The 16,500-nt window shown below is 45.8% G+C and overlaps 1 protein-coding gene across 1 annotated transcript; it reads right to left on the bottom strand.

The window, feature by feature from the left end:
* Positions 1–12,308: 12,308 nt before the first annotated feature.
* Positions 12,309–15,892, bottom strand: LOC129598884 (lysophospholipid acyltransferase 6-like). Its single transcript, XM_055496970.1, is given in 13 exon segments — positions 12,309–12,513; positions 12,784–12,894; positions 12,896–12,933; positions 13,000–13,065; positions 13,156–13,287; positions 13,355–13,458; positions 13,610–13,711; positions 13,796–13,871; positions 13,948–14,212; positions 14,283–14,345; positions 14,398–14,454; positions 15,254–15,339; positions 15,620–15,892. Coding segments are annotated over 13 exon segments (1,578 nt in total).
* Between the last annotated feature and the right edge of the window lie 608 nt (positions 15,893–16,500).

The following is a 16,500-nucleotide window of genomic DNA, read 5'->3' on the forward strand; positions in this document are numbered from 1 at the left end:
ACAGCTTCTGCGGTCGGAAATGCAATTTCACCAACGACTTGCCGTTCTCAAACTTGGCGTTTTCTCCCAGATCATCCGCCAGTGTTAAGTGCACTGTCTCAAAATGCTGAGCAATAACAGGGACATAATGGGCCTTGTCGAACCTTGCTTCCACGAGAGGATCCGTACCGCCTCTAATAGGTACATTACGCAAAAACTGCGCTGCCGTATCGCCAATTAAACTGTAATCAGCCACATCACAATAAACAAATAAATTCTGATTTTGCAAATGGGCATTAGCCGCTTGCTCAGCGATGAACTCTCGGGTTTCAGAATAATTTTCATCCTTGCATTTTTCCATAAACGTTTCGACAACACCATCAACGGCCAAGAAATCTGCGCTTTGTGGGGTGAGATCCCAAAAGTCCGTTGTTAGGTGTGATTTTCGAAATCCCAGTATTTTCTGCAATGCCATGGATTCCGGAGGAAAATACACGGTTGTTCGCGGTGTTCCCACAGTAATTTTGACCCGTTGATTATTATGGCTATCGAGTTGCATTTGCACATACTTATTTTCTGGTAAAATGCTCAAGTTCTTGAGATGGCTTCCGTTGACGCGGAAATAAGGGCTCTTCATGCTCATCACTGGCGCGTTCTTATTGATCACCTCCAGTATTGCCGCCACATTTTTATAATTACCAGCAGGGACAACTATGTCATCAGTATAGGTACTCCGCCCTAGGAATTCTACTAACCGATCCGTATTAGCCTCTTTCTCTTTATCCCAGACTCTAGTGTACTCCAGGCCATATACAGTATCCAAAATAATATGCTGGTCATGACTCAGAGTATATAAAGAATTATTGCACTGAAATTCCACCAAAGCCATTTCCCAGCGCCCTTTGAGTGATATGGGATGCTTAAGGCGTGTCGTCCAGTCCGATGCAGTATTTTCGGTGAAACTGTTGACATCGCTGGGCAGCGTTAAGTAGAATGGCGATCCTTCAAACATTTTTCAGAGATCCAAGTATCGTGTTCTGGCCCGTATCCCAACCACCGCACGAGAGCTTTACCTTTTCGTCGTCTGATTACAAAATCAATGGTATGCTCTTTATTCTCCACATTCCGCACGCGTGATAATTCTTGCCCGTAAAATTGCCCTTTAATAATTACGCCATGCTCATCTTTCAGCCGATACACAGGAATGCTGTGCCGTACTACTTTGGCAATGGTGAATATTTCTTCTTTGAAATTATAATTATATCCTTTGTCTAATTTTCCCTTGTTAACGGCCAGACGAACCGTATCGCCCACTTTAAACTTGGGTTCTTCGGCGACAGTGTCTTTGTACAGCTTGTTAAATACTTCCAGTGAATTTTCCTCGGTGACATCAACAGGCCGCATGCCGTGAGCGCGATGGACAGAGTGGTTGTACGAATGCACCAGGTCATTGAGCTTATCGGTATAGCGTGTGGACACTCGGTGTCTGAATAGCCGGACCATGCGTGATTTTATAGTGCGTATTACTCGCTCCACCATGGCACATTTGATGTCTTCATTCTCGGATGTAAAAAATTCCACTCTTTTGGATTTCAGAAATGACTGAACAATATCGTTCACAAATTCGCGCCCTTTATCAGTCTGTACACGCATCGGTTCACCCAAGTCATCAAACACTTTTTGCAAAGCATTTCTTGTTTCCGTAGCATTTTTGCTTTTCATTTGAACCACACATAATTTTTTAGAAAAGCAGTCTATAGCAAACAACAGATATTTTATACCATCATTCTCTTTGTAATATTTAGAAAAATCAGCCAAGTCAATTTGATACTGCATTTGAAGGTCCGTGACCACAATTTGATTGCGTTTAAAACGTTTCGAACGGTCCTTTGTTACCGTGTACTCATCCAGTTCTTCCAACAGCTCCTTGGCCTTCGCACGGTTCAGTTTGTGTTGCTTTGTCGCTTGATAAAACCTTTCTACGCCGCCAAAGCTTCCGGGATTTTTTGCGTCCAGATATTTCTTCAGGAGTTGATTCATTGCAACACGTTGAGACACAATTTATCCGGAAGACTCGGCAAAGGCGTAGAACTGACGGCAAAAAAGAAGACATGCTACGGTAAAGTTATCCACTTGGCTCGTGGATTGCCTGCGCCTTTCTGCCCTCCTTTCGTTTTGCGGGCACGCAGTCGACCGGAAGGCGGTGCATGGAAAATCTCCTGGTGGTCAACTTCTGCTGGTGTAGTTGGCGGACTCAACTGACGCCTGGGTATTTTGCGTTTGGGCTCTTTAGCCGGCTCGGGTGGTTTCGGTGCAACGTACTTAGGAACTTGGATGGGGTTTTCTTCAGGAATCGCACGTGGCTTAAGGGCTAGAAAGCGCTCTAACGTGGAAGATAGCTGGTTGGCCTTCTCGTACTCGCTTATATCATTACGGTTAACGATCTTGGCAACTAAATTGTCCAGGGATATCACTTCTACCGCCTCCGGGGGTTGCTTATTCAACTGAATTTTACTGGCCAGGCGGTCGTCCATTATTCGCTTAGGTACAATTAAAAATTCATCCATTGCCGATTAAACTGCCTAGCACACCGGCAATGACGGGTAAAGTGCTCCAATAAATCCGCCTTGCTGCTCCAATAAGTGCTCCAATAAATCCGGATCTTTCGCTTTTTCTTGGACGGGTATCGGCGTAGTGCCAAGAGCCTCAGGGACTTTCGGTGTCGTTTACAGGTATCCAGATGAGCCGGCGGCAAGGTAATGGTATTTTTAATAATATTGACTGCAATCTCCTCGAGCCCTTTCAGCTGGTTCCGATTAACATACTCTAATAAAACCTTCCGCTGTTTCGGCCTCAGACTCCGTAAAGTAATAATGTAGGGCGCTAAGGCCTTCACTCTTTCCGACATGGCTTAGGCAGAGTACTGTTGTTCTTTCTTAAATAAATCCGCATATACTGATCCGGCATCACATGAGACCGCACCCTTAAATAGTCGGGGCAGTTGCTTCTCAAGTCCAGAATGATTGGCTGGTACGCCTCCGAAGTGACCTTTCGGTAAGCGTCCACCAGGTGCGGTAGATCCATCTGCCGAGCTAGCGTACTAATCTGATTCACGTCACGCACATTCTTAAACAGCACTAGATACTGACAATTTAGCATAATGTCTCTCATAGCTTTTCCCTGTTTATACAAGTTTTGCAGGATTAAAATCACGGATACATTTTTGTGATGTATGCCTTGCGTAAATAACTTTGTACATCGCATATTCTTGTTAATTACGTGTGACAAGTCGTCAATAATAAGCAGTGTTTGTTGATTAGTATTAAAAAAATCATCGTTGGCCAGTACTTCTTCTATACCCTTAACAAATTCCACTTTCGGCTCTGCCTCTAGTAGCAAATCAAATCCTTTCTGATATTCACCATAACAATACACAATGCGGTCTGGCGGTCGGTCCATCATCTGCTCTCGATTTTTAATTAAATTAAACACAAATTCACTTTTTCCCGACATGGTCGGCCCGCACACACAACAGCCGAAGCATGCCTTAAAACGTGGATCACTATCAAGCACTGAATACATGTCTGCGCATAAAAACTAACAGTTAGACGTACAAAAGCACTTTCACACGCATACTATTGGTCGAAAACACTTAAATGTCTACGTCCACCAATCCAAAGGCTGGGCTCCACCCCATGCCAGGTCGTACACTCGGTCCACCCACGCCCGTCCACGCATGGCCCTCACGTATCCGCAGAATGGATTGAGGTACACGTGCTTTTTCCACGCATCCATCCCATCCTCCCAGTCGTCCGACAGAGTGCGCTTGCAGTGGAAACACGTTGCAAAGCATGTGGCCGAATATATGAAGCCTGCCTCCGCTAGCGAGCGCGATCCGTTAAACCTGCAAGGATGGTACCAGTCACTATACGTTGCCAGTCGCGCCTCATACGTGGAGTACTCGGAAGAGCCAAAACTTTCCATGAAACTCATTTTTGTTTATTATTAAAAATTAAAAGAAAGCAAGGAAAATTACGGCTTTTATTTCGTTTGTTTACGGTGGTACAGTGGCTAACCGACACAGTGGCTAAGCGACACGGTGGCTAAGCGACACGGTGGCTAACGTAGACAGAGTCTTACCGACACAGCAGAAGAGTATTTCAAGTTCAGTTTGTAATTATTTAAGTGAACAGTGAACGCCTAAAGGGAGCAAAATGGCGAATTTACAGGGCATGATTCCCAGGCTGGACCTGGTCGAGCGCATCGACAACCGCCTGGGAAAGTTTTGTATTGGTTTATTGTGGTTAATGTTGATAGTTCTTTTAATAACGTTTGTCTGCCTTGAAAACATATTAAAAGTTATCGCCCACCGCCCCCGGCTGTTGGACCTCTGCGTGAACGACACAGCATGCAATGCAGCCGCTATCTACAACATTACGGGCTAACCTTTTGTAAACTTTCTCCTCCAATTTGTCCCGGCAGTCATTTCTGAAACAAAGCGGACTTGAGATCAAAACAAGACTTTGGAATCCAAACCTTACATTGGCAATTCTCCTTCCAACCAGTGGGAGATGGGGCAGTCGGAAAATGGATTTAATGTTGTTGATTGTTCTGACTTTAATAGTTGTTAACTGATTTTACAGTGATGATGTGCTGCAGTCTGGGCTGTGCTTTTGTTAACCTACTGTAATTACTGTGGTAAAAATGAATTAAAATTTCCGACGAAAAGGTTTACTTTTATTCACTTTGGTACATAGCCAAACGGTAAAGTGTTCCAATTCTCAACAATTCGGCGCTTGTCATAGGTCATTCGAAACTTCTTAGATATATCGCGCTGCCCTAAAGTTAAAGTGGGCTTATGGCGCTGTATAGTGTCAGGATAGTTAACAATCACTTCTTCTGAAGTGTCTAACATGGACAACATGCGTTCAAAATTAACTGCTTCACTGGTGGCTCCATTAAGAGTGAATCCCTTAAGCTTAACAGTGTCAACACCATCATTCGTCCTATACGCATACGTCTTCGGACCCAGGCTAACGAATTCAGCAATGTGTTGTCCGGGTTTCAGTTCGTCCGTAAGGTCACCCAAAAACTTGCCCGTTTTCGGCTTGGGCTGGTCGGGCCGGTCCACGAAGACGATAGAATCTGCAATACGACAGTGCAATTGCGGAACGTGCATAACACAGCATGCCTTTGACTGACCCGTATCAAAATATAGCAGTCGGTCCTGGACTTGTTCCATGAAATGCAGTAAATGCAGCCGAGCCCAACAAGTTGTAAACCTGCGGTCAGTCAAAAACAGGGAAAGGTCACGGTCAAACAAAACAAGAAAGGTCATGGCTAGTATCGTGCTAGGTCACTAGTACTTACGCAGCAAGTACCACATTCGTGCTAGAATTATCTTCGATGAAGCCTTCCTCCTTAGTGTACATGACCTGCAGGACTTCTTCCCCGAAAAGGTCCCACGAGTGGACATGGTACTGGCCGGACAGCAACAGCTCATAAAAACGGGCTGGGTCACTAACGTATTCCGTGGTCAACTTGTTGTTCTGCATACCCAAACGGCCCCAAAAGCTACAAAAAGACATAAATGTTGTTCGTGCACCCGGAGTCATGTAACTAGAATACCTGTTCAGCATCAGTTTGGCCAACGAGCGCAAACCCGGATTTTCGTGCACCTTCTCACGGTCCAACTGTATACCTTCTTTGGCTTGGTATTCCTGGATGTACTGGGTCTTTTGGTCTTCGGTGGTTACGTCGGTCGGCCACCCACTGGCTTCGGTCTTAATCTTTAGGAATTTGTTGATGTATCCCTCGAAGAGACGGTCTTCGTGCTGGTCAAAGTGCCATACTTCGTACATTTCAACCAATATATAACCACGGTCCAGCGCTGCCACGATTTCCGGTGTACACCAAGTGCCAATCAGTGCGCGCTCGTCCGGCTCGTGCTCACAGGGGGCGTTGATGCGCTGGTCGGCACAGGTCCGACAAAGTGGAAAGGTCAACTTGTCCTTGCTACGGTACGGAAGGATGGGTAAGTACAGATCTTCGGGCGGCAGCACCTTGCAAGACATAAGGCCGAAGTAACTGCGCGGATCCGCAAAATCCTTGGTGATGATGACCGGATGTCCGGTGGGATACCGTTTGGTCTTGTTCACGAACGGATATTCGCTGCAAACGTCGTAGTAACAGATCCGCTCATCCTCGGCCACCTTGTGATGGAGCTTGACCGCGTTGGTGCGTCCACCGTAGAAGGCATCCCGGGGATTGATTCCGGCTTGAATGTTGATGGTGCGAACATAATCGTTGAAGTCGGGGTCACTGACGCGCATCCGGTCGTACTCATGTTCCCAAATAACAACTACGTTATATCCCGTATCTTTAAAATACTGGTCGCGGTCCATGGTTTCCCGGTAAATGTCCGACATCTTTAGGCCGCGGTATGGATGGACAGTATTGCCGGCAAAACACTGAGAACAGCCGTGGAACCAGCAGCCGTGAAATTCGTACACTGTATTGGTCTGGGCACAAAATCCATCCACAAAGTACGAGCCGATCTTGTGCTCTGAGCCGGTGACCTTTGACTGAATTGCACACAGACCTTCGGCTTCCATCCACTGCAACCAGCGCAGGGCCTTGGTGGACTGTGGGCGGTTGCGTCCGAAGCCCTGGTTGGGAATCAGTCCGATCTGCTCCGGCTTCAGCAGGAAGGTCCGCCAGTAAACGCTGCAGACTCCGGCAATGGTGGCGGCCGAGACGAAAGGATTCAGTCCATCACTGATGTCTGTAAACAGCTGGGCAAACTGCTGGCAACACTGACGCAGTACCGTGACGTCATTCTGGCAATACTGGACAAACTCCTTCCGAAAGTCAAAGATCCCGCCCTTGTCCGCAAACTCCGCATCGTACCACCGGTCAAAATCCAGCCGGTCTTTCATCTTCATACTGCCGTAGCCGTACTCGTTCTTGGAAGGAAAGGGCTCGACGCGGTTCCAGTTGTCGGGCCGATTGAACCGGTGGGGGAAGGTTCCCTTGCTGGCATTCTCCAATCCAAAGGTCGCCGGCCACTTAGACAAACTTTGCGGATTGTAGTTATAACTGTCGCGGAAGTGGATGTTGTATGGTGCCGGAACGTCCAACATCAAGATCTTGCCGCCGTTCATGATGACCTTTGGGACGATGCCGTTCCGCAGCAACCAATTGAGGATAAAGTATCCATCGAACCCCTACAAAAGTCGGCCGAGTGTATAAGAGTGATTTTAAATGAATGGTCTAAATAAATTACCTTAAAATTGTGGGCGATGACGTAATAGCCCTGGTGGTCTTCCTGGAACAGGAATGTGCAAAGGTCATCGGTAACGTCCTTGCCAATTTCGGTCGCAGAGTCCGGGAAAATCCATTCATCGCCTACGTCATTCTGTACAACCTGTCGCAATACCCCATGTTACAACATAAAAATTAGGACACAATGGACAACCTACCGCTAGGTTGGGCACAAGGTCGCCGGACGGAGAAACGTAGGTCTCAAAGTCGAAATACAAGAATTTCGCCGAGGAGCACTTGGCCATCCGGTCCAGAGTAAATGGCTTGGGCCGCATGTAGCAGCGATGCTCCGCGGGAAGATCAAAGACATCACACCTCTTACATTTCGTCTCGCCACAACGGTGAGGATTGTCCGGCTTGCGCTGGGCATTGGAATAAATGCAGCGGCATTGTACGCAGAGCTTAACGGTATCACAAAGAGCCTTACGCCGATAACAGGGACCTTTCTTTTTACCGAGCTTGTGATAATTGAAGCAATCCTGTCCAGGAAACGTACGATTACAATCCGGACAGACGACGAGATTGTTGGCATCTTGTGGGCAAGTAACACGGAGACACAACGAACACCTCGCACGGCAGCGGTGCTTTACGCAATTATCGTACCCCTTCATGCACTCAAAGCACCAGTAGTTACGCTTAAAGAATGCCGGCAACGACTTCAGCAAATCATAGTGACCGTCATGATGCAGCAAAATTATATGCTTCTTATGCTTGTAACCTTTATGGACAATGGCGTTAGCGTGGTCAACGCTGACCACAACAATACGATATTCGAAAAGAACCTTCTCGAAGGCCGATACATCCCTTAGAGTATACGCCCGCTCTGGCAAACCGGCACGTTTGATAAGCTGCTTGGCTAGCTTGGTTATCATTCGCTTACCCTGCCGCAGGCTCCGGAACAGCTTCCTGTTGTTGTCGGCCAACGCTTTGCCCATCACCAATGCGCGCGCCATGCAAAGGTCATCATCGCCATTCACAATCGTCACGGACCTCATCCTCTTCAAGCGACGCAAAAGAAGTGCCGGCACATCCTTCACACAACGACCGAAGGGCAGCTCCGTATGCTGGGCAAAGATCTGGAAGGAATCGTCCAGTTTGAATTCTTCATGGCTATTCAAAACGCGCTGAATGTCCGCCATCCAGCGCTGGACACTCAGTTCCGTACGCAGAGTCAACGATGTATAAAGAGGACGATCAAAATGACGCGAATCAACACGCAGACGCACCGCATCGCTGTCGTTCACACCGGTCAACACAACAGCCAAAATATACTCTAAAATACTACAAATGGTTTGCGGAATGTCACTGATCGCAGTACCATTCAAATCAGAAACCTTAACGTCAAAAGTGTTCAGATGTACACGAAATTTTCTGGAATATTTACGACCAATGCAACGAACATCAACTCTATCTGCAATATCAGAACTGCCGCCCCACTGGGGCATAGGCTCATCCAAAACCAAATCATCCTCTGCCGCTAGCATCGCAGCATCACGCAATGTTTCGCTATCTAACTGCATGGGATCGTCGTCATCCCAATCACCATCCGCTATTAAATCAGCCATATCAACATCAGATAATGTCTAATCCATGATTGAAATTTATTAGTAAAACTTCCAAACAAAAACATGCCAACTGAATTTTATTCAGAACCAGTGAGCTTGATATGAAATACTGACAGTGGCTAACGTACACAATGGTGTAGCTAGCCGACGCAGTGGCTAACGTGCACAATGTTAGAATGCATAATTGTTCACAGTAAAGTTCCACATCTGACACTGCTCACGCACGTAATCAATACTGGCAAAGCATGTAAATGAACAATCAGAATACACAGGCATCAGCTCAAGCAAAATACTGTAGAAACTGGAAGCCTGCAGTTTAGACAGCATCACCGACAACTGCTCCTCCGTTGGTCCAGCGATGTCCATAGAGCGCGCAGCATGGACGGCTTCCATAGCCAGGTATGCTCGGAAGTCCTTCCAAAACTCTTGCGGCAACGCTAAAAAAATGAAAGATGAATTCAATTCGATTCAGTGAACAATGAACGTAAAAATATGAATACCGAACTTTATTGAACATTGAAATGAATTTAATGAACACTGAACTTTAGTGAACATTGAACTTTATGAACGTTGAACTGAACTTGTTGAAAAATGAAATGAACTTGAATGAACTGGTGACCTTACGTTTGATCCCATGGGAGAAGCCCGGGAAGAGCTGCGGGAGGAGCTCGTACCAGTTCTTGCATCGCAGGCGCTGCAGGGTGGTTTGGCTGATCTTGGGAGTGGCTACGCTGCGATGATTGTCGCCCACGCGCGAAATCCGCAGCTGGAAGTGCTTGCCGAGTTTCAGGGAGATCCAGGCGGCGTGCAGGGTGAGGGAGAACCCCTTTCGAAACATCGGGTCGACGAGTTCGCCCCTCTTGACAGGTGGCGATGCGCGGTGGATCTGGGCGTCGCACTCGGTAGAGAGGAGAAAGCGCAGTACAGCACGCAGCTCCCCCATGGTGGTGGCACAACCGGCCTTCTCTTTCCCACGGCAGGTGTGCAGGGTCGCGAACTGCGGGACGCCATTCTCACGGTGGATGTTAACCGTCAACGCTCCGCCGTGCGTCAAAGTCACGGTATCCACATTGGCATACATCGATACCGATCCGCTAGGTCGAACTTGAAGGAACTCGTGCAGCGTTGCCTGCTCACCGAGCGTAAGCTGGGATGGAGGAGCCGGAGGTGCTGGGTCGAACGTTGGCACGAGCTGGCATGGCGGCTGAAATAGGGCAGTATGGCTGGGTTCAGGCACGTGGATCAGGACAGGCTCAGGATCCGCTTCGGCCGGCGGCGGCGGGGAGATCGCCTCGTACCGCGGTAGGTAACGGTCCTTCTGTGTATCCGGATCGACAAATCCCTCGCGCACTTCAGGAACCACACCTGCTTCCCGCAAAATCTGATCCACGATATCAAATTCAGCGTTAAAGGACGCTACACTTTCATGAAAATTACGGCCCCAGGCCTCCCAATCCATAGGTGAAAGATACTCGGACATTTTAGAAAATACGTCAGATAAAGAAATCGTGCAAGTCAAATATTACAAGTTTGTAAGTGCAGACAAGCGCGAATAATTTGCATGAAGATCGAATTGCATGGATGAACCCGCGAAAGGCTCTGCAGTTAAGAAACAAGTTGAATACACTAGCAACTAGCTGGGTAGACTAGCAACTAGATGGGTAAAGTAGCCACGGAGCGTTGCTCTGGCAACGAGTGAGATCGTTTGTGTGTATGCCAATACTATTATCAACAATAAACTGAATAAAGAACTGTAATATGTGTATGTGAATGCATTTGGGAGCACCTATGATTATTATCTTGTAACGTAAAGCCACACCGTAGCCCACTCGCATTTATTAATTTCATACAACGATGCTGAAAAAAAAAACACAAGTAGCGCAAAAACAACCAACTAATTACAATTCCGAATCCGCAGAATCCTCGGAGCACGAGTTGCTCACATGATCCATCTCCCAATCCGGATCTACGAATAAAAAGAATTATAAGCAAATAAATAATAAGTCAGTTCGAAAATCAGGTTCACCTTCTTCCAGCGCCTTGACGGCGGCTGCCATTTCTTCCGAATCCTTGGTCGATTCCTCCTCGAATTCTAGTAAAATTAAGTTTGATTAATAAACTACAGCATTACAAATATTATCACTAATTATTAGCAATAATAAAATCACTACCCGTATCGGAAACGTATAGTTCCCCTTCCTCCTCGCTGCTGCTGGAGTCCTCCTGGACGATGTGCCCGGTCACCTGGATGTCGGTGTTGGGAAACAGCAGGTCCAATGCTTCCTGACAGGACGAGCTGCGGGTGATCGGGTTGTACCCGACATCCAGCAGATCCAGTGGCAGGTTTCGGATCGGTCGGAAGTCATCCGCCGACTCAAACAGGTTGTCCGGAAGGTAAAGCTGTCGGAGCGAATGACAGTCGCGGAGGGCCTCCAAGGCCGATCCGGACAGAGCGTTGCCTTCCAGGTACAGCGACTGCAGCGTCGCTTTACCCGGGAGGTTGGCCAGCGATGCTAGGCCACACTTGGCCGCAGTGATGGATCTATATATAAATTTCCTTTTCATTAATTTACGTTTTCCTTCGATTTAGAATTTTAACAGAATTATTGCAATTTTTTAGAAATTATTATTGTAACGGGATCTTACTGGATATTAGTAAATCCGGCGAACAAAGGTGTTGCTGGAATTTCGACCATCTTGATATGGTCAAAATACAGCGTCGACACCGCCGGCGCTAAGGTCTGCAGGTATGCTTCGACCTGGGTGGTGGCATCCTGGAAATAATCGACGGCTGCGGGGTGAACGGGGTTATTATCCATAGCTGTACTATTCAGCAACACGTGAAAAAAAGGAAAATTGTGTAGCTGGTAAATTTGTTGGAAAAAATGGTATTTATGGAGACAATCCGGCTTTAACATCCTGTATTTATTTGGAAAAAAGGGGTGCAAAATGTAGCGCTTAGCCACTAGGCCAATGAGAAATTTTCGGACTACTAGTTCGATTTTTATACGCAGCTGCTGTGGATTTGGCATACAACAGTGCCATGTGCTTCATCTTCATTCAACGCAGTAGCGTAACAGTTAACGGCATATGCTTACCTACAACAATAATTAACGTTTAGATGTTTTTTCGAGGCGTCTCCGAATTTCTTATAGTTTTTTAGTATCCTTCTGTAACGTAAAGTGGTTAATATTTAATGAACAAAAGCGAAACAAAAAGCAACAAAACTCCCCGACAAAAATGGGACTTCCAACGCATTCAAAATCCCAGTCAAAAAAGTAAACCACGTTTTTTTTCAGTGCCAGAAAAAAGGAACAAAGATACCGCACTGCGTAAAGTACATGCATCTTGGCTGCATCTTTATCAGGTGGCAGGTTTATTAGCAAACTGTACATCTTTATGGGTGCTGGGTGCTGCTTCCAATCCCGGTCCGGTGACGGTTCAGGCCGGCAACATATTCCTGTGTCGCACTCCTTCGTCCCTTTGCTCGGGTTTCACCCGGACTGAACTGGGTGATTTCGGAGCGTCGCCGTCTACTTTCTTTTGGGATCCCAAATTTTTAACCGGTTTTCGATCTGATTTGAGGAAAAACGGCAGTACGAACACCGCCAGAAGCGCCAGGACGTGAAAATGAAAATACAGGGCTCTGCAAGAAAATAACAAGTACTTCTAAGTTCTAGAAAAGCAGGTTACGGTTAAAGACTATGCCGGTACATAAGCAACTAATTGCTATGTTCGTACAAACATTAATGCCAGCTTATACTTGTAGAAAATGTAGCTGCTCTTGGACGTACTACAAAATTAGAGGTGCAACATTTCATGAAAATTCACAGAACAAGCATTTATTCGCAATTCGGAAAAAAAATGTTCCATAAACGATGTTCCTTCGATAAATGATCTTGTTCCATAAACTCACTTGTAAATGATCCAAGAATATCTGAATTCCAAGAGCACGAAAGGGAACGTAACATAGGTTAAGCAGAGGCGTATCGTTAGGAAAGTCATAAAATCATACACAACACGAGTTTTTCCATTTCTGAAAGGGTGGACGAAAGACTCGGCGAGCCTGGTGAAAAGAAAACCATGACATTAAAATTAAGTATCTTTTATCAAAGCGATGCGTTGTGCTTACCCATCTGGCCGCTTCCGTGAACAGCGCTGCGGAAATGAAGGTAACATAGTATCCCGGATAGAAACCTAAACAAAACAGTACATCATACACGTAAATCAATTTCGCATACACGATAGCGTTTAAGAGGAACAGCATGTGATGAATTCTGTGTTTATCGTGCGAAAAAGCGGACAACGTGTAGGTTGCCATCATAGGCAGGAAACGGGCCCGATCGTAGGCGACATATGGTAACCAGCGGGCAGTACAACTGTTCCATGCGGTCAACGCACTGCGCATATTCTGGTTGAACTGTACGGGCAGAACAAAACAATCAGGATAATTGGGCAACCACCACAGATTACGCAAATACACGCACCTCAAACTCGGTGATATCCACATTGCTAACCAAATCAAACTTGGGTTTCGCCAGCTCGTCGTATCCATTAAAACCCAAGCCGGAAGCATTGACCATGGCATCCGCTACGATAGCAAAATACCAGTTTGTTTTAGTTATTTAATTGCCGAATTTACATTATAATCAGCATCATGCTCCTCTTTCGAACATACCGCCATTTTCTAAAAGAGTGCTGTCTGAAAGCAAAAAGTGGATGTAAAATTTTACTGCACTTACAAAGCAGCCACGCCACAGAATACTTGAATCTGACAAACGTAGTCCCGATGAGCAGATAAAACATCAACTGGATCACAGACAGTTTACTCAAACTGCTTTCCTCTGCAAAAACATAATTACACTAGTGCAATTTATCCCCCGAACCAATTGGTAAAATGAATAAGATCAATAAATCACTCATCCTACCAGTCAACAAATCCAAAGGCACACCCGGCACGAGCATGATGTGCAAATAGCAGGCGAAAACTGCAGCCAGCACTTTCTTTGTCACTGCCGCACATCACGTTCAATCAGACTCCCTCCAAACAAATCAACACACAGAAAAAGATAAAGTATACCCTATCCGGCCACAATGGGGATGGATGGTACTGAGGCGGGGGCAGCATCTCGGCTTCCGTCACCTGCTCCGTGGACTGACTGGCTTTGCTGCCTTCCGACAAGGTCGGCACTTTCTTGACGGCATCCTCCATTTTCTTGTACGAACTAGGCTCAATACTATTACCCTCGATGAAGTCCATGTATTCATCGTAAAAACAGAAAGGTCCGCATAATAGGGACTGGAAACTGAAGACATAGGAAAGAAACTCCCAGTAATTGGGAGTTCTGCAAACGAAATGTAGAATATAAGGTCCAAGCTTCCAAGCTCCAGCGAACTGCTGCAAAAATGTAGTACCTAATGGCATGACGAGGCTGATCCGGCAGCATGAGTCTAGTGGGATCCTTCCCACCATCTGCGCTTCTAAAAAACAATTTTTTGAATAACAATAAAAAAAAACAAGAAACGAAACAAAACGTGCGCAGCGAAAACATAGGCCGTTATCTTCTGGACAATCACCATCATCGGCCTGTTTAAAGTCACCCTGCTATGTAGTATAGAACAGGAGTTGAAACAAAGGAAATCACTCCGCATGCAAAACGCAAGGAACGCTAAAGAGGATATAAACGGGGTTAGGGGCGTCACAATCAGCCTACACAACAGCAGGGGGCGAAAGTGTTAATCAAGTACACAAATTGCGTAGTGATTAGTGCAGTGTCTACCGCGATACTCAGCGTTAACTATTCACGAAATATGGTTATGCGCATGAAATCAATTAAGTTAGTTTGTAGTATTAGCAGATAATAAAGCCAGTGTGTGATTAGCACAAAGCATACGTAGAGCATCAACTTCAAAGGAGTATTAGTACTTATTTATTTTCTCAATATGTACAAGGCGAGCTTCACTCAACAAACATTATCAAATGAAGAATTTGCCCCAGTTAACATGGGAAGGGACCGTGCACAAAACACTCATTGCATTACCGCGCATAATCTCCAAACTTAAACGTTGAAACAAAAAACAAGTAGAGCGAAAAGTCTCACATACAAAAGCGATAAAATTACAGTGATCAGTAAGGAATATCGCAGGCCACCATCCAGCGAACTAAAATTCATCGTTGGCCTCGCCTTGAGGCCCCGGATTTTGCTGGCCCCTGTACACGGCAGGGGATTAAATTTCGATTAAAAATTAGCAGTAATAGTTATTTCGATTTTTATTCTTTTTACGTAAACACTATTTACGCAAATTTAGCCATAATTGTTGATACACTACTTGATAATTAAAATTTAAAAATTAGGAAATAACCATTTTTGTGCACTGACACATACCAGTTCAACTGATCATCCGGATTTGGTTGACCCTGTTGCAGCAGCTCAATTTGCTGCCGAAGTCGCGCGATTTCCGCATCTCTTGCCTGCACAGTAAACACACCAATCATTTCAAACCAAAGTACACTTCATCCAACCTGCTACCGATAGAGAAGTTTTCATGAACACAAGCAGCATTACTTCGCATTAAAGCAACACTGATTCTCTGCTTCAGAAACTGAGTGGACTGTTTCTCCTGTGTTCTCAAAAAGTACTTGTTACCAGGAAAATTTTAAATTTTTTAACGCATCGTTGACACGCAGAGCTGCATTTTAGCGAAGATACGTAAACACTGCAGCACTTAAAGCGGTTATTCCCGTGACGTACCGCAACTTCTCGCTCCCGGGACTCCAAAATATCCCGCAGTTCAGAGCTTTCTTGGTAAGCTTCTTCCAGGTCATACTCCTGATTGACCTCCTGCCGCTTAAGCGCACGATGTGCAACAAATGCCTCCATGGCTCGCTTGGACTGCTCGGCGGGATCCACCGTGGATTTCTGACCCCACGGCTCTGGACGTCGCTGCAGACGACGATACTTGAGGAATATCTCCATAAGATATTCCTCTACCATATCTTCAGGAAATAATGGAGCAGTATCCATGTTACTCCAGATAAAATATTTCAAGCCAAAAAAAAAGCAGTGAGATCAGAAACCTACTCCGTTGAGCAAAACAGATAAAACCTCAAAATAAAAACAAAAATTTTACCGGCGTTGAATTTTTGACTACTAGTCTACTGCTCTAGTTTGTGACAAAGGAGTGCACCAGGCACACAACTTTTCTTGTTACAGGGTATTTTAGGGTTGCTTCTCATTTATAGTTAACTACATGTATACTATATTTACAAGCGAATAAACAACAACGTTCTGTAATCAGTTCTTTTATTCCATTTTTAACAAGAAATTGGACTAATTGTTCTTCACGAACAATAACAAATTGCCCGCCTGACGGCGGCATGCACCACACACACAACAAATAATTTTATGGGAACCATCCAAGAAACCAACAAGTTTACCGCATTTGCATACCGCTCGTTGGAAATTGCCTACAAGAACAGCATTAACAGCTGTAACTTTGGTGATGGTCCGCGGTGCTGCCGGCGCAGCCGTCGTTGGTGCAGGCGTTGCAGATCCTTCCGTCGCACGGACCACCTTCCGCGGGTGCGAAGACTTTCTTGGTCTTTTCCCAGCCGGTGGCTCCGGTGCCAACG

The sequence above is a fragment of the Paramacrobiotus metropolitanus genome, unplaced genomic scaffold, assembly GCF_019649055.1.
Source record: "Paramacrobiotus metropolitanus isolate TYO unplaced genomic scaffold, Prichtersi_v1.0 Parri_scaffold0000131, whole genome shotgun sequence".
NCBI classification, from domain to species: Eukaryota; Metazoa; Tardigrada; class Eutardigrada; order Parachela; family Macrobiotidae; genus Paramacrobiotus; species Paramacrobiotus metropolitanus.